This window comes from Juglans microcarpa x Juglans regia, chromosome 1S (assembly GCF_004785595.1).
Source record: "Juglans microcarpa x Juglans regia isolate MS1-56 chromosome 1S, Jm3101_v1.0, whole genome shotgun sequence".
NCBI lineage: Eukaryota > Viridiplantae > Streptophyta > Magnoliopsida > Fagales > Juglandaceae > Juglans > Juglans microcarpa x Juglans regia.
Genome location: NC_054595.1, coordinates 855,034 through 879,233, shown reverse-complemented (window position 1 = coordinate 879,233; position 24,200 = coordinate 855,034). Strand labels below are relative to the sequence as shown.

Below are 24,200 nucleotides of genomic sequence, written 5' to 3'. Positions count from 1 at the left end.
TCATTTCTGATCATATTGTAACCATGGAGGATTCTCCTTCTTGTATTGCTGACTTTCTCTAATGGAATGGTTTAAGGGTTTTACTTCAAAAAAAAAAAAAAAAAAAACTCCAATTCCTTTTTAGAGAGCTGGTTTTAATTATTAACATATAATGCAGCTAGTGGTTTACATCTCTTATTTTGAGACGGTTTGATTGGTAATTCATGTGCCATATATGTCATGTACGTACATGTGGTGAATTAGAACATATGGCTAAATTATTTTTGTAATTGCTAACTTACCTAGCAAGCTTACTGTGTACTGCTGGTGATGCAAGAGGACCGGGCTTGGATGATGCTGAATTGATAGATTCTACGTTGATAGTGTTGGAGTATATATATATCTTGACAAGGTAGAACAATGCAAATATGGCAAGAAAGGGTGAAAAATCTTTGGATTGGGATAATATCGCCAAGCTACTCTTGGCCAGTGGTCCAAGTTTCAACCCTGAAATCAACTGTTTGCCCATTCGAGTCATCAATTTATCTTATTCTTTATCTTTTATGAAAATGTTTCGTTTTCACTTTTAGAGGTGATCATGATTTTGATTGTGACCATCTTTTCTCACTTCCAATGTCTATCTAGTTTTGTTAATTAACTAGTCATTAGGATAGTTCTAATTTTGTCCGGCATTAGTTGGTCACAACTAATTAAGTAGAAATTGGACCTAAAAACCGTTGTTTGTCTGCTGACTCTTCTACGTGTAGATTTCTATTATATGATAGAAGAAATATAGCGTCGATTGTGATTTAACATGATCTTCTGGCTAAATAAAAGAGAAGTGTTAGAATCACAAAGAGATCACATAAAAATAAATCCACAAATTAATATGATTTGATGTGATACATTAGACTACTTTACAATAAAAATAATTTTACAAGTATACCACATGATGAAGACACATTAGTTTATGAGTTTATTTTTGTAAGATCTTTTTGTGCTTAAACATTTCTCTAAATAAAATCAAAAGCAATGGCTAAATTAGTCCCATGAGATAAATATTCCTCCGGATCTTTGGATGCATGGAAGCCATAACATCAAACCACATAATTAAATCTCTATATATCTTATTTATATTATATTATTTCTGATCATGTTTATGGTTAAGCGGTTACTAATCCTTCGTTTTTATTATCTCTATGTCATATGACCAATTCATGTTTGGTCTCATTTGTGCGATTCGAACCCACAACCGTAAGTGTTCTGTCGTAGTCAACACGTGCATGCTGTAAGATTTCGATCGAAGTCTTGACCTACATTAACACCATGTGCCTGTTTTAAGATAATTCATAGTACTTTAATATGGCTGCTTATTATATATGTATAACTTAATTGCATAACAAAGTTCTGACTTATAAGCTTATTATTCAAAGTCAGATTATCTCCCGTTGCAAACACGTACTAAATTTGCTTATAAATTAGTTTACTCTTACGGTCTCAGCCATCTCCCCGCCTCCAAAACAGCTTCGTTGGCCGGCCGCCATCGTTCATGTCGAAGACCAACAGCTCTGACCTGGCAAATATATGGGCCTCGCATGTCGGGCTACAAATAGCCACCCTACATCTCTTGGACCCCATATGTTGGATTTAAATACGAGTGGAACTGTTGTGCTGCCCTACTCTTACAGTTGGGCGTACTGTCAAATATATATATTTTTTTCTTTTCATTTTTTTAATACATTTAAATATCTTTAAAAAATAAAAAAATACATCAATACACTTAAAATCATTTCCTTAAACACCAAATAAAAAAAAAATCTTGACAAGCGGTCAAATGAAACGGTCAACTTGAAGTGGCAAAGTAGACTTTCTCTTTAAATAAATCTTTTCATATTATAAGATAGACTGCAAGTATACGTATGACCATATATATCAGATTAGTACTTTTAGAAATTTAAACTTTATGTACATGTGGACCAATATAAATGCGCCGGAGGAGGGTTCGATGCAAGTAGGTAAATTGCGGAGACGGTCGGTTTCTCCTTTTTGTATGAGAAATTGCCTCTCTCTCGGTTACTACGTATCTAAGATTTTAACCAAAGGAAATAGTTAGCCCCGTCCCATGATGAATGACGTGCGCGTACGTACGTGCCCCTAGCTCCTGTATGCGTCATGCACATGCATGTTGATCTAGATCATATATCATATCATTACCTCCAACTTGGAATCAACCTTGCAAGCTAGATTAGATTAAGGTGTGCATGATTAGGTTCGAATGTCCATTGTTGGGGAAATCAACACAGCGGAAGGGATAAAAGTGGTAATAAAAGAGTACACTCTACGCACTCAGTGACACCAAGAATTTAACGTGGTTCGGCAACTGCCTACATCCACAGAAAAGAGCTTCACTATTAAATAGTGGTACACAAGAAAATATTACAGAGGAGGAGGATCACACTCCACTCAACTCAACTCTCTTTTTTTCTCTCAGAGCTCTCCAGGCTCTCTCTCTTTTCTCTTCTTGGGTGTATTTGAGACTCTCGCCAGAAGCCTCAATTTATAGATGTATTGCTTCACGTATGAATGCATTTATTGTTGCATTCAATGGACAGTTGAGAGTTGGGCGTTGGAGGTTGAGCAGCAAGCAGCCATTGTGGACTGCTTGCTTGGGCAGGGATTTCAACAATTCTCCCCCTCCATGCCCATTTACCTATATGCTATCCATCCCAGCTATGTCTCTGCATAGCTCAAGCTTCTCACTTGTAACCACCTTCGTCAGCATGTCCGCTGGATTCTCTTTCGTATGGATCTTCACAAGCTTCAACAGCTGTTGTTCCATCGCTTCGCGTATCCAATGATAGCGGATGTCAATATGCTTGGTGCGGGAGTGGTACATTGAATTCTTGCTCAAATCTAGAGCACTTTGACTATCACAATGTACCTTGTAGTCTTCTTGACTAACCCCTAGTTCTTGGAGGAAACGCTTCATCCACAACATCTCTTTTCCAGCTTCCGTTGCGGCAATGTACTCTGCCTCAGTTGTAGATAAAGCAACACACTTCTGCAATTTAGACTGCCAAGAGACAGCTCCTCCTGCAAAAGTGAAGAGAAATCCTGAAGTAGATTTCCTGCTATCCAGATCTCCTGCCATATCTGAATCTGTATAGCCTTCCAAAACTAGTTTAGCTCCCCCAAAACACAAGCACATCTTTGATGTACCTTTTAGGTACCTGAGAATCCACTTGACTGCTTCCCAATGATCCTTTCCTGGATTTGAAAGGAATCTGCTCACCATGCCTACAGCATGAGCAATATCTGGTCTGGTACAAACCATTGCATACATCAGGCTTCCTACTGCTGAAGAGTAGGGAATTACTTTCATTTCTTCAATCTCTTTCTTTGAAGAAGGACACGAGCTCTTGCTCAACTTGAAGTGGTTAGCAAGTGGAGTATTGACTGGCTTAACATCTCCCATGTTGAAACGTCTGATGACCCGTTCAACATATTTTTGTTGTGATAGCCACACCCTTTTGACATTCCTATCACGAACAATCTTCATGCCCAAAAGTTGCTGTGCTGGGCCTAAGTCCTTCATGTCAAAGGACTTGGATAGTTCCTTCTTTAGTTTGTTAATCTTGGACCTATCCTCACCAACGATTAACATATCATCAACATAAAGAAGGAGTATGACAAACTTGGCATCCTGGAACCTTCGAACATAGACACACTGATCTGCAACAAGTCTCTTGTAACCATGACTCATCATGAATGAGTCGAACTTCTTGTACCATTGCCTCGGCGCTTGCTTGAGGCCATAGAGACTCTTCTTTAGCTTGCAGACTAAGTGATCTTTTCTTGGAGCTTCAAACCCTTCTGGTTGCTCCATATAGATTTCCTCCTCCAAATCTCCATGGAGAAAGGCTGTCTTCACATCCATCTGTTCGAGTTCCAAATTCAAGCTGGCTACCAATCCGAGTATCACTCGGATTGACATCATTTTCACCACTGGGGAAAATATCTCGTCAAAGTCGATTCCCTTCTTTTGTTGGAATCCTTTGACAACCAATCTGGCCTTGTAATTTATCAGCTTTCCTTGGCCATCTTTCTTCAGCTTGAACACCCATTTGCTCTTTAGGGCTTTCTTTCCTTCAGGAAGTTTCACCAACTCATAGGTCTGATTTTTCTGCAAAGAACTCATCTCTTCTTGCATTGCCTGCACCCATAGGCTTCTATCAGCATGAGTTTGAACTTCCTGGAAGCTCTCCGGCTCCCCCTCATCAGTAAGCAGAATATAGTCTGATTCCGGATATCTCATCGACGGAATCAATAGGAGGCCTCTTGCCGATCTTCTTGGTTGAGCTTTATCAACCAAAGGAGGTTCATCACCATCTAACCCTTGTGGTGGTACACCAGCTGCTGGTGGAGAGGGTTCTTGCTCCCCCTGCTCGACACCCTGAGCTTCTTCTTCTGCTTCTGGATCTCGATCCTGCATATCCTCATTATCTGTGGCGAACTGTAATGGTGCAGGATGTGTATAGGAACTAAACTCTACTGACATCGAGGAAGCTTCAGTTCCTATATGCTGGTTTTCATGGAACACAACGTCCCTACTTCTGACAATTCTCTTTGTCACTGGATCCCATAATTTGTATCCAAATTCTTCATCTCCATATCCAACAAAGATACATGGAGTTGACTTGACATCGAGCTTCTGTCTCAGCTCCTTGGATACGTGTGCAAAGGCTTTGCACCCAAACACTCTCAGGTGAGAGTAAGAGACATCTTTTCCAGACCAAACCTTCTCAGGAACTTCAAATTCCAGTGGTGCAGAAGGTGATCTGTTGATCAAGTAACAGGCAGCACGAACAGCTTCACCCCAGAATGGCTTTGGTAACTTAGCCATACTGAGCATGCATCTTGTTCTTTCAATGATGGTCCGATTCATTCTTTCGGCTACACCATTGTGCTGAGGGGTATATGGGACCGTCTTCTCATGTCGAATACGGTGATCAGCGCAGTATGCAGCGAACCTTTTGGAAACATATTCTCCTCCATTGTCCGTTCGCAGGCACTTCAACTTCTTTCCCGTCTCTCTTTCCACTAGGGTGTGGAAATTCTTGAAGTGCTCGAAGACCTGATCCTTTGACTTCAAAACATATACCCAGACCTTTCGTGAAGCATCATCAATGAATGTCACGAAATATCTGTTACCTCCCAATGACTCTTCTTCCATGGGACCACATACATCAGAGTGTACCAGACTCAACAACTCTGATCTTCTCTTCGTAGAGGAATTGAACGAGACTCTGCGTTGTTTGCCAAACAAACAGTACTCACAAGGGTTTAACGCTATTCCTTTGGCAACCTTGATGAGTGCCTTTTTCGCAAGCGTATCCAACCCTTTCTCACCCATGTGTCCGAGTCTCTTGTGCCACAGATCCGGTGATGCCTCGTCTTCTGCTGCATTGAGGCTATCAGTATCAATTTTCACATGGGTCTTGTACAACGTACCGCAAATATGTCCTCGGGCGACAACCATGGCACCTTGTGACAGCTTCCAAGTGCCATTGCTGAAGTAGCTGTCATAGCCCTGTCGATCAAGGGCTGTTCCCGAAATCAGGTTGAGCCGAAGGTCAGGAATGTGTCGGACATCTTTCAACACCATGGTACAACCAACGTTGGTTTTTATCTGCACTTCGCCAACTCCCACGATCTTCGAGGAACTGGCGTTTCCCATCCTTACCGTACCAAAGTCTCCTGCTTTGTACGTAGTGAAAAATTCACTATGGGAAGTGGCATGGTATGATGCTGCTGTGTCTACCACCCACTCAACATCATGGCTTGCAACGTGCAGACACGTCTCGTCACTGGTGGAGAGTATTGCCACATCTCCCGAAAGAGTGACAAGGGTTTCACCATCTTCTTTCTTCAGCTTACTGCTTTGACCTTGCTCCCTTAAAAACTTGCGACAGTTTTTCCTTATGTGGCCTTCTTTGCCACAATGGTAACATTTCATGTTACCCGTCTGCTGGTTCCTGCTACTGCTAGACCTTCCACGTGGTTGAGACTTCCCTCTGTTTCTGCTACCACTTCTCCCTCTATCATCACCTCGAGGCCTTTCTCTACTCTCGGTAACAAGGACATGAGTTTGATTCATGCTTGTCTCTTTTCGTCTGGCCTCCTCATTAAACAGGGCATCCTTAACCATCGTCATGGTAAGTTTGCCATCTGGAGTAGAGTTATTGAGGGAGACCACCAGCGTCTCCCAACTATCTGGTAACGAACTGAGAAGTAGCAGGGCTTGTTCTTCATCGCTAAGATTCAGGTTGACGGATCCGAGCTGGTTAACTAGGTTTTGAAACTCGCTAGTGTGCTCGGCAACAGAGGTGTCGCTCTTCAACTTCAAGTTAACAAGCCGTCTCATCAAGAGGGCCTTGTTTCGAGCAGTTTTAGCTTGATACATATCCTCCAACTTTTTCCAGAGGCTATATGCATCTGTCTCCTGGGCCACGTGGTGAAAAACACTATGGTCAATCCATTGTCTGATCTGACCGATAGTCTTCTTGTGCATCTTTCTCCACACTTGATCCGTAACTTCATCTGGCTTCTTCCCTTCATCTTCCAAAGGGTCAGACAGATCTTTACAGTTCAATAGATCCTCCATCCGAGGCCTCCAAAGACTGTAGTTTGAGGCAGTCAGCTTTGTTGTCTTTTCTAAACGATCAGGTTACCTATTTTTCAGGTAATAATGATCCCGTACGTATATCATGCATGCCTGAGGTTTGGACATATTTAATTGGGTTGGACGACCATTTTCATGACCTTCTTTCTTTTTTTTTTTTTTTTGCTGGTGAATATTCGACAAAACTCGAATCTTCTATATCCATGCACAAGGTTCTTTCTGGCAAGCTGAATATATATATATATATATATATATATATATATATATAAATATATATATTTAACTTCACAGTTTTTTATTAAAAAAAGTTGAGTAGGTAATCTAACGATGGAATAGCAGTGAACCTCAATATTAATCTAAGACTCGCTGCTAAATTAATTTGGCCGATCGATTTTATATGCAGGCGAGGATTGAATATGGACTTTGAAAACTCCCGAGAGACAGCTTGCTCATGGGGTTGATGATCTGTTATATTTACGTATGCATGCATGCGTGTCTAATTCAAAGGGCTTGGTCAGTTTGGTGTTGGAGTGTTTCAGGACACGATCAGGCTGGACAAATCGATCTTTGCTGGAATTTTCACAGAGAGCGAAAACCTAATTTGTTGACAATTTTCACTACTTTGAAGCTTCCTTGACTGCTTAAGAAACTAGCTACAAAGTAGGCTTCTGCCGGGTCGTATTCATTAGTCAACGACATGTATGCTTGAGCACCGATCAAGGAGCTAGCGAGGTTGCTGGGTACGTAGTAGTTGGGCTAGATATAAATTTTGGTTAAAAAATGAGTGATGTCGATGCATACATAACCCATGAAGAAAATAGTATGTCTTTTTATTATTAACTCCAATTCCTTTCTAGAGAGCTGGTCTTAATTATTAATATATAATGCAGAAGAAAATTAATAATAATTTCTCATGCAGCTACTGATTTACATTTCTTATTTTGACATGGTTTGATTGCTAATTGTGCCATATGTGTACGTACATGTGGTGAATTAGCACATATGGCTTAATTATTTTTGTAATTGCTAATTTACCTAGGCAGTTTACTGAGCTAATTGATAGATATTTCAAGAGGATCCGGATCAGATGATGCTGAATTGATAGTGTTGGATTACCTTGAGAAGGAAAATCAATGCAAATATGATAAGAAACGGTGAAAATTTCTCGAATTGAGACAATATTGCGACATGATATCAATATTTTGACCATAATTTTGATTATGGGTATCAAGATCACATATATGATCTCAATTCGAAAAACTTTCTCAGCCTGTATGTTGTGTTCATCAAGTTACTGTTAGCCGGCGATCCACATTTCAACCTTGAAATCAGTCGTTTGTCTGTTCGAACCATCAATTTAAGTTATTCTTTACTTTTTATGGAAACGTTTCGTTTTCTCTATTAAAGATGATTTTGATTGTGACCATCTTTTCTCTGTTTGAATGTCTAGTTCTATTAATTATCTAGTTGCAGGATAATTCTAATTTTGTTCAGTATCAGTTGGTCACAATTAATCGTACCACATCAAAATACGTCAGTATGTGAGTTTACTTTTATAAAATCTCTTTATGCCTAAAGGAGATCAAAAGTCCCATAAGATAAATATTACCTAATTTACAATTAAAACATGAGTGCCCCACGTACGTTTGTGTCCTGAATTCTTAAGTCAAAGTAAGGCACTTTCCGAGCTAGTTCTCTCTGTTCAAGTAAGATCGGGAATGTTACCCTAAAAGTGGGTACGTAATTTGTAGTGTTATTTAATTTGTCGGAAGATCCAAGTAATTAGTAAAGTATTTTACAGATGACTGTTCAATAAGATAATTAATAGAGATGGCTGGTAAAAAAAAATCTTATAAAAATAAATTTAGATATAATTTGATATAATTTATAAATGTATTATAAAATTATTTTTATTATAAGATATATGTCACGTCTCACATACGTTAATTTGCAAATATACTTTTTAGAAAAATTTTAGTCATAAGCTCTACGCTTTTATACATTATTTTAAAATATATGATTTTAATATTTTATCCTCATATTTTATAAAATATAAAATATAAAAATAAAAAATAAAATTATATATTTTTAAATGATATACAAAATATAAAATTTATATATATCTGTCATCCTAATTCACGTCAGACCGAGTGGAAAGAAAAAAGTCAAACTGATCAATTAAGAGAAAAACAAACATGCACGACACTCAAAAATGTTTTTTTTCTTTTTTTTTTTTTTTGGTATAGAGGGAAGTATATACAGACACGATAAGCTGGGAGGTTTTTAAGGGTCAACGTTTTCTCTTCTCCTTACTTACGTACGTTGTAATAGAGAGGGAAAGAGATATACAGCTAAACTAGAGATCAGCTTTGTGACTTTTCATATCTTCATGGTAAATTTACTCCCTCCGGGTCTTTGGAATTTGGATGCATGCAAGCCATAACATCAAACCGCATAATTAAATCTCTTATCTTATTTGTATTATATTATTTCTGATCATGTTTATGGTTAAGCGGTTATTAATCCTTCATTTTTATTGTCTCTGTCATATATATGACCAATTCACGTTAACCATCGGCATAAAGAATATATACTACAACAATTAATTTTCTGTGACGGTTTTGAATTTGTAAAAGTTTTGAAACACTTACAAAGAATTTTTTTTTTTTTTTTTTTTTTTTTTTTTTTTATGATGGTTGCAGGTAAAGGTAGACGAGAAATGGTTTTACTTTTGAACAATAATATTGTTTCGTTCGAATGTAAGCCAGACGATGTCGTTTTGAAATGATTACATTCGAACGTATAAAATGTATGTTACGTTTGAACAGTTGATGTACATTCGAATGTTAAGCCCACTTACGTGCGAACGTGCTAGTTATTCATTTAAACGTTCAAACGATAGTCATTAACGTTCGAATATGAACTGTTTTAAAATAAAAAATCGAATTTCAAATTAAAAAAGATTTAAAATTCAAATACAAAAATACAAAATATATTAAATAATATTTTTCATTACATAAAGTATAGAAAAATAAATATATTAAAATATAAATACAAAATATGATAAAAGTTCAAAACACTCAGAACGTGTTATTTACAAATGTAAGAAACTCTTTAGTCAATGTGTACCTTTTCGTTTAGGATATCTAAACGATGGCCAACCTCGGCAACACTCTATTGTACATGAGCAATCTGTCGATCGATGTGCTCAGTAATATTTGAGGCCATCACATCAACCCAAGCAGGTTGTGCATCTAGTCAAACAGGGTGTGCATTCCCTGCAGATGTATCCATCGACTGCTGACTAGTACTCCCACTATGGGGAGCAATACTGGGCCCAGATTGGGTCGAAGGAACAAGATCTATGATAGGGTGAGGCTCACGCAGAGCACACCCCATTCCTTGTCCAATGTTCCGACGGTGTGAGGTCATGTCAAGGGGGCTCATATGCTCAGTCAACAATCCTCTGCCTGGGATAGCACTCTTCGGTCCATTAATAGCTGGGTAATAATCACTCCATATGGGCAGTTGTCAGTGGAGATGATGCTCGCATCGTGACGAATCCTCTCAAAAATCTGAAGTGGCAAGTTGATGGGCTCTCCACATGCGGCTCGTATAAGAAACTATGCGCGAGTCCGACTGAATGTGGCCTTATGTGCCACAGGATCCATGTTTGTTGCAACTATAAGTGCAACAAGTGGAAGGATGATGGCAGCAACATCTAGGAGAATTTGTTTTTCTTATAGAATTGTGTGCAATCTCTCCCAGTGAAGATGTAGAAATCTTCATCGCAGTCATCATCCTCAGGCTGATCAGTACCCTTGTCCTCCGACCGATCTACATCTCTAGCCATAGACTCTACCGAGCTAGTAGATGATGCTGGTGTGCTTACTGTTGTGTCCTCAGTCTAGGCATCTACTGTAGTCGATGTCTCAGATACGTGATGAATCCCGAGTAGCTCAGCGATAAAATCCGTCAAAAGCTCGAACTGAACACCACATACAGTCACGGTGTGAGAGGATGTATCTTGAGGCATGGAGCACATCTTCATGTAAAACTCTCAAACCATAGAGGGGTATATCCTCCCTCTTAGTGTGTAGATGTTGGTCCAACCTCTAGTAACAAAGACGTTTCTGAGGCTCATCTGCTCAACGTAAGCTCGTCGAACATGTTGATAATACTTCGCTTCCAGCCATAACAATTCGACAACCTATCCAAGAAGTTTTCTGGCTGGTTCATTCCCTCCCACATTTCCTATTTGTCAAAAGATGAGCAATATCTTTAAAAAAAAAATCATTAGTATACATGCATATATGAGAAATTGAAATTGTTTATGAAAGCATTCGCACATTACAATTTAACGTTCGAACGTGTAGATTGTAACATGCGAATGTTACATTGCAAAAGACCCAATCAACCTTACATTCGAACATATCATAACATTATGCTCGAAAGTGAGGATGCATTTGAATGTAATTGACGAGACGTTCCAACAAAACTAAGTCTACGTTTGAATGTTATGACTAAAATAAGCTTAAAGGTCTTACATTCAAACGTTCATGATGGAAATACGTTCAAATGTGAAGGTAAACTTCAACATATTTATTAAGACATTCGAACATATTTAAGCCTACGTTCGAACGTTATGATTAACAGAAGCCAAAAGATCTTACATTCGAACGTTGATTCATACAGTTCGGATGTATAACAAACGTTCAAACTAAATACTTGTTACATTCAAATGACGAATTTGAAAGGCCATGAAAACTTGACATTCAAGTGTTTTATACTACAACGTTTGAATGTTACATGTGTGACGTTCGAACGTTACGACCCAGAAATAGTTGAGTCAACTCAGCCATTGTCAATTTTCTCAAATACAATGTTAATCTCGTAATGACCATCATAGAAATGAAGGATACACTGAGCGTAGACTATCTACGATGGCCATTTGGCCATTGGCCACTCATGGTAGCAGGAAAATCAATAAGAAATTTCGGTCACCAAGTGGGTTTCGGTTCAAAAACCCCTATAATCAGTATATTAGGAAAAAAAAAAAAAGGTTGAGAAAGTGACGCTTACCTCTTTTGTGACGGTTCTGGTGGTGATTGACAGTGGTGACGACAGTTTCGAAAGCTGAAACGTTGCTTCGCATTCGGACACTTATCTTATATGCACGTAACGTTCGAACGTATGAGCCAATTCCCGCAACATTCGAATGTTGGTTGTTTGTAGGTTCGAATGTATATGGAATGAATTATTCGTATATATTGTATTTATATGTAAATATTATATATTGTATATTTTCTTAAATTTATTAATATGGAAAATTAATATTATTATATATGCTATATATATTATTTTAATAATCTACAATATATAATATATATGTATACTATAGCAACTATTTTATATTATAATTGATAATATATAATATAGTATATATAATCTATACTAACTATATAGATCACTAACTATATATATAGATCATTATACTAACTATATATACTATATATTCTACTAAAAGTATAGATTACCATACTAACTATATAGACCACTATAGTTTATATAAATATATATATCATATATATATTAGATTACAATATATTCATAAATTACTAACTATATAGATCACTAACTATATAGATCACACTATATATATACTACATTACTATACTATACTATATATACTACATTATTATACTATACTATATATACTACATTAGTACACTATACTATATATACTACATTACTATACTATTATTTTATAAACCATTATTTATAAAAATATATATATTTGTGATATATGGTCCACGTTCGAACGTACTAACGGTATAGGTTTGACCATTTAAATAAACATTCCAACGCTTTTGAAAAAAATGGTTGGACCTTTCCCGCGTTATTTCTATGACATTAAACTGGAACCTAATTTAATTCACGTTCGCATGTCAACATCTGAACATTCAAACATTCTAGCTTGACATTTGAACGTATACTAGTTATATAGGTTCAAACGTTTTAAAAAAATTGGTGGCACCTTTCCTGCGTTAATTATATAGGAGATATGAAGACCTAATTCAATACACGCTCACATGTCAATAGGTCTACGTTCGAACGTTGCGAAAATAAAATAAAATAAAATAAAAAATTTGCAGGATATTTAGAGGGATCCCAAAATTTTATGAAACATTCAAACATTTATTATGAATGTTCGAACGTTACTATTTTCTAATTGTTTTTTTTTCTCTATTGGTTACTAATCTACATAGATCTATATACTAACTATATAGATCACTATACTAACTATATAATATAGATCAATAACTATATATATACTACATTAATATACTATACTATATATATATATATTACATTACTATACTATATTATATACACTACATTACTATACTATTATTTTATAAACCATTACTTATAAAAAAATATATATTTGTGATATATGGTCCACATTTGAACAAACAAATGTACGTTCGAACGTACCAAAAGTATACATTGGAACGTTTAAATAAATGTTCAAACATTTTTGAAAATATGGCGGGACCTTTCCCGCATTATTTCTATGGCATTTACTAGAACCTAATTTAATTCACATTCTCATGTCAACATTTGAACGTTCGTACATTCTAGCATGACGTTCGAACTTAGACTAGTTAGGTTCGAACGTTTCTAAACAAATTGGCAACACCTTTCTCGCGTTAATTCTATAGGAGATATGGAGACCTAATTTTATACATGTTCGCATGTCAATAGGTCTATGTTCAAACGTTGCGGAAAGTAAAAAAATTGGCGGGACATTTTGCAGAATCCAAAAATTTTACGAAACGTTTAAATGTTTACTGTGAATGTTCAAACGTTGCGGCAATTTGATGTAGCGATTTTTCATTTAAAAAGTTGCTGCAATAATCTTATTCACTAAATAGAACGATGTCATTCTATTTAGTTGGACCTATTGCAATACTTTTAAATAAAAAAACTTGAAAAAATATACAACATGTCTTGGAGCGTGTTTAAACACACGGGAAACATAGTTTTGTGAATATCCTTAAGTCAGAAAGAGAGAGAGCAGATTGTGAGAGTGGGAGAGAACAAGAGTGACAGAGAGTTAGAGTGAGAGAGAATGAGAGTGAAAGTAAGAGTGAAAGTGAGAGTGAGAGTATTTGTGTGTTAAAGGGAGGTAAGGATTTGTTTATTTTTTATTGTAATTTTTATTATTGTGTTTATTTGGATTTGTTCTTTTGTAAGGAATATTTGTTATTTTTTTAACTAACTAGTATTGTGTTTATTTTGAAAGAATATTTGTTGGAACGGCTTGTTGAAGGTTGTGATTTGTGAAGGGAATTTGTGATTTTAGCTAGGTATATTTCTAAACTTGATTGTGTGTTGATATATACTAAACATTGTGATTTTTGTGATTATATTGTGAATTTTGTGAATATATTGTGATTTTTTGTGAATATATTCAAAATCTATTGTGAATTTATTGTGATTTTTTGTGAATATATTGTGATTTGTGATTAAATGATAGGAAATGCAAATAATGCATAATTAAATGATAGGAAGTAATAAGATACTAAAATTAAAAAAGATAAGCTTATGTATAATATATACTAGATTAAATAGATACAAATATATGACTAATAATATATATAAATAATAATATATATAAATATATAACTAATATGATATTAAACAAATAATTAATTAATTTCAAATAACTTTAAAATTATTCAAATAATTATATCTAACAAATAACTAATAACTTCAACTAATTAACTAAGTTTGAAACAAATAACTAATTCATTTAAATAACTTTAAAATTATTCAAATAATTATATCTAACAAATAACTAGTAACTTTAACTAATTAACTAAGTTTGAAACAAATAACTAATTAATTTCAAATAACTTTGAAATTATTCAAATAATTATATATAAAAATAACTAATAACCTTAACTTTAATTTCAAATAACTAATAACTTTAATTTCAAATAATTCAAATAACCAACTTCAAATAGTATACGTAGGACAAAGTATACTAAACTTCTATGGAAACCATGGAAAATGACCAATAAGGAGATTTTGAAATAAGCATGGAAAATATATCTAAAGATGCATGGAAAATATATCTAAAGATGAAGAATAAAAGTATTAAATATTTTATTTACATAGGTGACGGTTGCTTACATTTTATATAATTTCTTCTAATCTAGTTCATTGAAAATATGAATGCTTTTCAAGGATACCGCCAAAATAATAACGAAAAAATATGCCTCCTTTGCCAAGTCACGAACCGGTTGAGAGCTCTCTAACTGAGGACTCCACTCCTGATCAAGTTGATACACAACAGGCAGATAACCAATCCACACCTATCAGTAAGAAAATTCTTGTTGATAATTAATTATATTTGAATACTTGGGGAGATTGATTTTAATAATTTTAAATATTTAGCTGATGTCTTGTCACGTCACGGTCATGGTTTAACACGTGACCTAGCTCTAGAAAAAAAATAGAAGGCATGGAAAAATCTAGGTCAACATCCCTAATAACTTCACTGAGGGTGTGGATGATAGTGCGACTTCACTTTCCTCCTATGTCAAAACACTAGTCCGAACTTATGCGCTATTTTATGTGTGGTCATGGCAAGCTGTTCCGAATGAAGTTAAGGATCATACTCGGAGTCATATACTGGTGAGTTTATATACCATAGTTTCTTTAGAGATGTTTTCATTTCATATTTTTTATGCAATTCACTTATTAGGATGAATTGGACCTAAATTTTGGCCATAACGAGGAAGTGCGAACTGTGAATGAGTTGATAGCTACATTATTTCAGCGTCACAAGGGACGATGTCATGACCACTTCTAAAAATTTGAGACGATGAAAGAGATTGTTCAGTCCCCTTTTTAGAAAACGAAGTTAGACGATTGTAAGAAGTGTTGTGATCTTTTCGCAAGCTCAGATTATAAGGTATTCTAGATTTATCCTCTATAACTTATTCACATCTATATTGGTTTCATATATTATATTTAATATTATTAATTTCTCCTGCAGCATAAATTCTATCGATGTACATAATAGAGCATTTGACAATCCACAATCACTCTAGTTTAAGGTCAATAAAATTGTAATTAGTAACTTGTTAAAATTCAATAATTTCTATCATATTCTTTATTTAAATGCTAACATGATATTTTAAAATTACTAATGTGGCTTTATTAGAAACATAATGATCCTGAAAACTTCTCCATCATTCATGTCTATCTGCTACTCACACTGGTGCGCACAACGAGTGGATTGATCCTATCACTAAAAATAATTATTTAAGAGAGGTTATTTTGAGTGAATAAATTATGCCAACATGTGAATATATATTATGTTTAGTTACTATTTCTTTTAATATGTTATTTATTGTGTGTTTTCTTCCTAATTGTAGGAAAAAATAATTAAGATGCAGTCAGCCTCTGAAAAATCTTCTCCTAGTGATATGGACATATTTATGCAAGTCCTCGAGACCAAGTCTGGCTTGGTAAGAGGTTTTGGACGTTCTTTCAAGCGCATCGACTCATCCTCCACGACCTTGACTTCAGAAGTTAATAATTTTACCAAAGATTTGGATGTCGCACATTAAGAAATCGAGCAAATAAAGTCGAGACAACAGGAGTTGGAGGCTCTCTTATCGTAATAGTCTGATTTAGAGACGCATTTGCAAGAGCAACAAAGAGACTAGGAGGAAAGAATACACATTGAAGTTTAAGAACAAGTACAGAGGGAGATGCCGGTCCAGATGGAACTTGTTATATTGCAACAGCAGGATCGCAATGGGCGAGGAAAGAGAATAAATAAACCTAATATTATCGTTCAAAACTTTTGTTTTCTAATTTTACAACTCTTTAAAACATTTCTATCAAATGATGCTATTCGTGGAGTAATATGATACAATTTATATGCTCTTAATTTTATGAAATAATTAGTTCTGAACGGTACGTTTAAATGTAAAGAAAAAACGTTCAAACATAGTTTTACGTTCGAAGCAATGTTCGAACATAATTACTTCGACGTTCAATAAATATGTTCAAACGTATACGCTTCACAAACGTTCAAACTTATTCAGTTAACGTTCGAATGCCTAAAAAAGATAAGTTCGAACGTACTGATTAACCATCCAAACGTTAAGTCTTTGACGTTCGAACAATCCCCTATTAACATGCAAATGCAACATTCAAATGTCACAGCACAAACATTCGCTCGAACATAAAAATCAAACGTGTGAATGAAAAATACCAAACGTTAGATATTTATTGTTCAAATGCTAATCGGTTGAGTAAACGTTCGAACACTATTCTGTACGTGCAAATAGTACTTTCTGTGATGGAATTCGACTGTCACAAAAACTCTTAACGTTCGAACGTTCGATCTCACGTGAGACTTCCAACAATCACCAAAAAATAATAATAAATAAATAATAATAATAATAATTTAGTGAAGGTTGTACAGTAAACTGTCACAAAATATTTTTTGTGAAGCCAAAACTTTTGGTGACGGTTGTGGGGACGGTCTCAAACCGTCACAAAAAATTTTTTGTGAATGCTTTTTTGTAATGGTTTCATCCGTCACAATAGATCAAATCTGTTGTAATTTTTGGAAAGTCGTAATGATTAGATAAGATGAGATAAGATGAGTTGAGAGGAGTTGTGAAAACAAACGACTGTTCAATAAAATTAGAGTTGTAATCGAGCCGAGTCGAGGCAGTCTTTGGCTTGTCGAGCTCGGCTCAACTCAAAATACTCGAGCTTTAGATTTTATTTATTCTTTATTCGATCTCGACTCAGTAAGCTAAACTATCAAGTCAAGCTTGTCCCACAAATGAACTCGAGTAGAGCCGAGCTCAAGCTCGAAATGTTTTTTTTTTTTTTTTTGAATAAGATTTAATAATTAATAAATTAGATAAATAAAAAAATAAAAAATTTAATATTAAATTTGTACAACTAACAAGTAGAACTTCTATTGAATTATAAGATTTTAAAAATTTATAAATAATTAATATCTAATTAGTTGATATTTATCCATAATAACAATATATTATATGCCTACATATATTATTAATACATATACATAATATGATACCATATATCTATTTCATGTGGTTTCCACATACTAGTAATTAGGTTACATATTATATAATTAATTATAAAACTGTTATATTTATATTATTAGCTAATACATATATATGTATATATACATAGGTGTATGTATATACTTATCAATATATGAATGAGCTTTAATTGAGTCTAGCTAGTGAGTCGACTCGAGCATAAACGAGCGGCCTTAACGAGCATTAGCCAAGTAGAGTCAAGTTTTATCGGGTATATATGTGTCATTTACTAATCGAGTGGGTATCTATTTTTACATGCGAGCTTTTTTTTTTCACGAGTCGAGTTCGATTCAAGTTTAACCAGACGAGTATCGAACAGACTATCGAATAGACTGATCTATTTACAGTCCTAAATAAAATAATTAATAAAATATTTGTAGTGATGTTTAATTTGTCGGAAGATCAAAGTGGGTACGTAATATGTAGTGTTGTTTAATTTGTCAGAAGATCCAAGTAATTAATAAAATATTTTACACATGACTGTTCAATAAAATAATTAATAGAGATGACTGGTCAATAAATACTCCCTCCGGGTCTTTGGATGCATGCAAGCCATAAAATAAACCACATAATTAAATCTCTATCTTATTCATATTATATTATTTCTGATCATGTTTATGTTTATGGTTAAGCGGTTATTAATCCTTCATTTTTATTATCTCTATGTCATATGACCAATTCATGTTAACCATCTCGGTATAAAGAATATATTAGCTATTTGGTCTCATTTGTGCGTTTCGAACCCACAACCATAAGTACTGTTCTGTCGTAGTCAACACGTATAAGTAAGATGAGTCATACTACACAAAAGTTTTAGATACTGCACACCACTTAAAAATATGTAGTTTTATTCTTTTACCCTCATATCTCAAGAATAAAGTCACATATTTTTAAATGATATACAGAAGTGTAGAGTTTATGTTTAGAATTTTTCTTTAAGATAATTCATACTTTAATATATATGTATAACTTACATAACTTGCATAACAAAGTTCTGACTAAGCTTTTCTTATTATATATATATATATATGTGTATAACTTGCATAACAAAATTCTGAGTTAGCTTGTTATTCAAAGTCAGATTATCTCCCGTTGGCCGTTGCCAATACGTACTAAATTTGCTTAGAAATTAGCTTACTCTTACGGTCTCAGCCATCTCCCCGTCTCCAAAAGAGCTTCGTTGGCCTATCGCTGTGGTTCATGTCGAAGGCCAACAGTTCTGACCTGGCAAATATATGGGCCCCGCATGTCGGGCTACAGATAGCCACCCTACATCTCTTGGACCTCACATGTTGCCCTTTCGACGTACATTTTTTTTTTTTTTTCTATTTGTTTTGTTTTTTCTATTGGTTCGTGTCTGTGACCAGGGAAAGCTCCGCTAGAAAAGTTCCAAGCTGCTATTCGTCCAGCCGTTACTGTGGCTAATACTGTTACGTGGACTATGACGTGGCACGATAGGAAAGCTAGAAAAAGAAAATGTCTAAATTCCATTTTATTTCACCTATAAAAAAGCCAAGCTCCTTCACGAACCAAGAACCCGCACTGCACCAGTAGTTCTGCTAGCCAGATCTCTCATATATTCTGCCTTTGATTTCTTCCTTTTTCTGAAGTGAACTGTGTGATCTCTCCCTAAGCTTTCAGCAATGGCGGTTGATTCACAGCTCTCCTCCCCGCTTGGCCCTCCGGCGTGCGACAAGGATTCCAAGGCACTTCTGTTCATCGAGGAGATGACGAGGGAAACAAGCGCTGTCCAGGAGAGGGTTTTGGGGGAGATACTGTTTTGGAACGCCGAGACTGAGTACCTCAGGAGGTTCCAGCTCAATGGAGCTACGGACCGAGACACGTTCAAGTCGAAAGTCCCTGTCGTTACTTATGAGGATCTTCAGCCTGACATCCAGCGTATTGCTAATGGTGACCGATCCTCCATCTTCTCGGCTCACCCCATTTCTGAGTTCCTCACCAGGTGAAGATATTATCGAGCTAATCAATCTCACTTTCACACTCGCTGTTAAAATATAAAGAAAAAGAAACAAATTAAAGAACTAGAAAGAGAGAACATGCGTAGGGACCGTACGTGGTTCAACCTTCAACTCTAACGTAGAGGAAAAAAAACCATTTAGCTTGTACCATATGTAGACAGTTTATATAAAGCCATAAGAATTCTTTAGTTTGTTTTGTGCAATCCAATGGCCGCCTAGAGAACATTATAACGAAATTGTTTAATTTTACGTTTTTTTGTTATGAAATTAATTGTGAAACTTGCAGCTCTGGGACTTCGGCTGGTGAGAGGAAATTAATGCCGACGATTCATGAGGAGTTGGACCGTCGCCAGCTACTATACAGTCTTCTCATGCCGGTGATGAACCTGTAAATACATATATTAATATATATATATATATATATATATATATATATTATTGGACTCCTTTGGTTTTTGGCAAGGTTTACATATTTCGTTTTATTGCTTGAAGACTAAAATTCGGTTTCATGTTAATTTGAAAAATGATATTTCACAGATACGTTTCCGGTTTAGACAAAGGGAAGGGACTCTACTTCTTGTTCGTGAAGGCAGAAACAAAGACTCCCGGTGGGCTCTTGGCACGTCCGGTGCTCACCAGCTACTACAAGAGCGAACATTTCAAGACCAGGCCGTATGACCCTTACAACGTCTACACCAGCCCGAATGAGGCTATTCTCTGCGCCGACTCGTTTCAGAGCATGTACACCCAGATGCTCTGCGGCCTCCTTATGCGCGAAGAGGTTCTCCGGGTTGGTGCTGTGTTTGCCTCCGGCCTGCTGAGAGCCATCCGGTTCCTACAACTTCACTGGCAACAACTGGCCCATGACATCTCTACTGGAGCCTTAAACCCTAATATTACGGACCCTGCTCTCCGGGATTGCATGTCCAAAATAATTGTCAAACCCAATCCCGAACTCTCCAAGTTCATAACCCAAGAGTGTTCAGGAGAGAACTGGGAAGGTATAATTACAAGAATTTGGCCTAACACGAAATACCTAGACGTGATTGTAACGGGTGCAATGGCTCAGTACATACCCACTCTTGAATATTACGGCGGGGGGCTACCTCTTTCATGCACTATGTATGCCTCCTCCGAATGCTACTTTGGGCTTAACCTCAAGCCAATGTCCAATCCTTCTGAGGTTTCCTACACTATCATGCCAAACATGTGTTACTGCGAGTTCTTGCCACACGAGCCGGACGCTCCAGCTGTATCTCGTGACTCACCTCCACCGCTTGTTGACCTTGCCGACGTCGAAGTTGGGAAACAATACGAGCTCATAATCACCACCTATGCCGGGCTTTGTCGCTACCGAGTGGGCGACATCCTCCAAGTCACCGATTTCTACAACTCGGCTCCCCAATTTCGCTTCATAAGAAGAAAGAACGTGCTGTTGAGCATCGACTCGGACAAGACGGACGAAGCTGAGTTGCAAAAGGCTGTCGATAATGCATCAGCGCTCCTACAGGAATTCAACACAAGTGTGGTCGAGTACACGAGCTATGCAGACGCAAAATCAATACCAGGACACTATGTAATTTACTGGGAGTTGCTGGTGACGGACCCGGCTAACCCTCCGACTCATGAGGTCTTGAACCTATGCTGCTTAGCCATGGAGGAGTCTCTGAACTCGGTGTACAGACAAAGCCGAGTTGCAGACAACTCGATCGGTCCCCTTGAGATAAGGGTGGTCAAGAACGGCACCTTTGAAGAGCTCATGGATTATGCAATCTCCCGGGGAGCATCTATCAACCAGTACAAAGTTCCAAGGTGCGTTAACTCCTCTCCGATCGTGGAACTCCTCGACTCCAGAGTGACCTCGGTGAATTTCAGCCCTGCACAGCCGCAATGGAACCCCGAACGACGTCGATGTTGACCGCATGCATGACAGCATGGAATAAGAGAGAAGCTACTAAGATTCTGTTGGGCTACCAAGCAAAAAGGCCATTTCTTGTTGAATTTTACGTCGCTTTTAAAAGTATGAACTTTCGTTTCAGTTTCTTTTTTTCTTTTAAATATATTAATAGGTTCTGTATAATAGGTTCAGATAATCTTCTGTGCGCTTGACGTAATTTTCATGGATGTATTTGTTAGAGCATCGTATCTAGTTATCTTTTCTGTCTGTCTGTATTTATCTCAGCTTTCTTAAAGCTGAGGAAAAAACGTCGGATGTGTAGGTCGTGGAACATGAACAGCTTTTGTGAATCATATTGGTGTCAAGAAAATAAAGGTGGCAAATCTGTAAGTTTATTTTGGTTTTGAAGGTTGTTATATGTGAATTTATATTGAGTTTTTCTACTCAAACCCTACCGATCCAAAAAATTAAAAAAAAAAAAAAAAAAGATAAAAAATATAAGCAGGTATATGGCACTGTAGTGCTGCGGAATATAATTTTTCATCTGATTGGCACTGTATGGCACTCTAGCTATTTCCATGGAATTCTTAGACTGTTGGGAACACATCTGTTATTAGATTATTTTATTATTATTTATAAACAATATTTTTCTATTCACAAGCTATTTACAGATTATCTAAAATATTCTTAACAGCCAAATGGAGTTAATTAATTAGCTCACGCGTGCGGGTTCTGATTTTGCAAGAATTATCACTATCTTTGAGTTCCACTCCTCACGAAGGTCAAGAAGGTTATAAAAATTAAGGTTGTATTTAGATATTGAATTGAATTGAATTGAACTGAGTTGAAAGTTAAAAATTGAATAAAATATTGTAAAGATATTAGTTTTTAATATTATTATTATTTTAAGATTTGAAAATATTTCAATATTTATTATATTTTATATTGTGATTTGATAAAATTGTAATGATTAAATGAGTTGAGATGAGTTTGAAATTCAAATTAATCCTAATCATCTATTACTATAAATAATAATAAATAATTTATAAATAAAAATAATCTATTTTTAAATAATAATAAAATATTCCGAAGTTTTGTTTCTAAACATATACATAAATAAATGGATGGATCTCAATTTTACGCGGGTGAGTCAATTTTATTATGATTTCTCCTTACACAACAGTACTTTCGTACGTAATGGAGTGCCGAGCGTCAATACCAAGGAAAGTATCCTTGTAGTAAAAGTTTGAGTGGCGCCACACTTATCGAAGATTTATCTCGAACGAAATTTCGAATGGTGTATTTTATTTTTTTATTTTTCTTTCCATTTTTTTATGTATTTTTTAATCATTATAAATATTTAAAAAAATAAAAAATTCACAATATTATTAAAAAACACTTCCTTAATCATTAAGTAAAAATAAAAAAATAAAAATTAATAAATAAAGTTTCAAGAGAAATCTTCGAGATCCATTTTCGAGATCTCAAACATTTTTCTAAAAGTTTTCTTGCGAGGGAATATAAGATATTTTATTTCATAAAACAATGTGAATTGAAGACGGAAATAATTTTTATGAAGCAGATAATCTTATTCTTTTTCAAATTTTTTTATCATAAAAAAATTATGTAAACGTTGGTACGCGATTTAGTACCAAACTACTTGTACCTAACAAATTCTATTAAAAATAAAATATAACTAAAAAATCGATCGGTAGGACTTCGGAGTTATCGTCAACCACTAGGTACATGAAAACTATATATACATGATTTTGCTCTTATTGTTGGGTCCTTCGCATTACAAATGACAAAAATATATTATATGAGAAAGCTTGAATTTGGTAATATTTTCTTATTTAAAGGGGTAACAATCCCGGCCGGATAAAATGGTCGGCGACATTAATGTGTAAAAGTGAATCAAATTTAGCAGCTAGCTGTACATCAAAAGTGTATCTAGCTTTAGATTATCACCGTTGGGGCTCAAAGTAGTGATTCTCTTTACCGAAAGTAAGGATCTTTGAATTAATGTCTAAGGATCTTTGAATTAATGTCTAAGGATCTTTGAATTAATGTCAGCTTCCTGCCTAGCCAGCTAATAGAACGTCCCTAGCTAGCTCATGTATAAGATTAATGTCGGTCATTTAAATATATAAACTGTATGTCGTACCATTTCCTTCCAAGCTGGTTTCAACTCATGAGACGGCCGGTTATAAATTAAAGATAGTATTCAACCCAAGCCCGGCCAATCGATCGAGATGCTTTATTTATTAGTTAATTAAATGTTCCGAATATTTTATAATTAAGATGACAAAAGCAACAATCAAAGAGCATCGTTTTCGTTACCATAATAATTGTAATGCATGCATGTTATAAGCAGCTCCATCCTGGACGTTATTTCTGTGTCTAAGTAATTAAGAAAGGTTAACAACAGTGTGAACAATATTAACCATTACAAGGTAAGGTGCATGGATGATATTGTCTCCTTTTGCTCTTTA

General features: G+C 35.6%; 1 protein-coding gene and 1 long non-coding RNA gene across 3 annotated transcripts; one reads left to right on the top strand and one right to left on the bottom strand.

Annotated features, from left to right (window-relative positions):
- Positions 1-7,093: 7,093 nt before the first annotated feature.
- LOC121246946 lies at positions 7,094-21,412 on the bottom strand. Its single transcript, XR_005937194.1, has 3 exons — positions 21,274-21,412; positions 17,384-17,385; positions 7,094-7,126 (listed from the first exon to the last, which is right to left on the bottom strand). It is a non-coding gene; the product is annotated as an uncharacterized LOC121246946 (long non-coding RNA).
- On the top strand, positions 19,265-21,849 carry LOC121246945 (probable indole-3-acetic acid-amido synthetase GH3.1). Of its 2 annotated transcripts, none has more exons than XM_041145268.1 (4): positions 19,265-19,290; positions 19,467-19,795; positions 20,098-20,199; positions 20,349-21,849. In XM_041145268.1, the coding sequence occupies exons 2-4, from the start codon at positions 19,476-19,478 to the stop codon at positions 21,727-21,729; spliced, it is 1,803 nt and encodes a 600-aa protein (XP_041001202.1). In that variant the 5' UTR covers positions 19,265-19,290; positions 19,467-19,475; the 3' UTR covers positions 21,730-21,849. The 2 variants fall into 2 exon arrangements, with proteins under 2 accessions (XP_041001202.1, XP_041001203.1); XM_041145269.1 differs by having other exon boundaries at positions 19,266-19,290; positions 19,494-19,795.
- Positions 21,850-24,200: the final 2,351 nt, after the last annotated feature.